General features: G+C 48.5%; 1 protein-coding gene across 1 annotated transcript; it reads left to right on the forward strand.

The window, feature by feature from the left end:
* On the forward strand, window positions 1–650 carry nkx3-1 (NK3 homeobox 1; the record flags this gene model as incomplete). Its single annotated transcript, XM_083905117.1, has 2 exons — window positions 1–148; window positions 256–650. 2 exons carry the CDS (start codon window positions 1–3, stop codon window positions 648–650), a joined length of 543 nt encoding a protein of 180 aa, XP_083761243.1.
* Window positions 651–1012: the final 362 nt, after the last annotated feature.

The raw sequence follows: 1012 nt of genomic DNA on the forward strand, positions 1-1012 counted from the left end.
ATGTCTGACTCGGTCAAACCTCTGACGTCCTTCCTCATCGAGGACATCCTGTCCCAGAAGATGGAGAGATGTTCGCGGTGGACGGAGGAACCTGGAAACCTGAGGGAGGAGCTCTGTCCCCGGGAGACGGCGACGGGAGCGGAGACAGGTGAGGACGAGAAGAGCTCCATTGTTGTCGTTTTTGTTTTTAGAAGATCTTCAGCCGATGTAGCCAAGTGTGGAAAGTTCTGAAGTTCTGAAAATGTACCTTCACAGACTCTCTGGCCTCAGACTCCTCCTCCTCCTCCTCCTCCTCCTCCTCCTCCTCGGGGAAGCAGAGGCGCTCCAGGGCGGCGTTCACGCACCTCCAAGTCCTGGAGCTGGAGAAGAAGTTCAACCAGCAGAAGTACCTGTCGGCTCCGGAGAGAGCCCACCTGGCCGCCGCCTTGACGCTGACCGAAACCCAGGTGAAGATCTGGTTCCAGAACCGCAGGTACAAGACCAAGAGGAAGCAGCAGATGACGGAGTTCTGCAAGGACGCGGTGCAAAGTTCAGAGGGACTGAGGGAGGACCTGGTCCGATCGTCGCTCATCTCGTCCTTCTGCAGAGCGTATCAGTACAGACCCTTTCTGTGGGACTACGGTGGCCCCTGGGGCCCAACATTATGGTGAACTTAATAACCATAAACTTTTTATTGTTCCTGATGTTTTAGTCTCAGCTTTGTGTGGGTTTTTTTTGACTCTCTGAGAAATCTTTTTGTATGAACTTGAAGTGATTTTGCAACTGACGCTGATATGTTTAAGTTTTGGATTAAAATATACAAATTATGAACGGGAAATCACTTCAATTTGAGGTGGGAACGTCCGTAAGAGAGAAAACTGTAAACCTGTCACACGTTTTATGCTGTGAAATTGTATTTCAGCAAGTTTTTAAAGTGTTAAATTATATATAATGTACAGTTTGTTGTAACTATAGCGGTTTTACGCCAGTGTTTCCCAAACCTTTTTATACGGAGACTCATTTGTGCGAAGAT

This window comes from Microchirus variegatus (genome assembly GCF_963457635.1).
Source record: "Microchirus variegatus genome assembly, chromosome: 18".
Classification (NCBI taxonomy): domain Eukaryota; kingdom Metazoa; phylum Chordata; class Actinopteri; order Pleuronectiformes; family Soleidae; genus Microchirus; species Microchirus variegatus.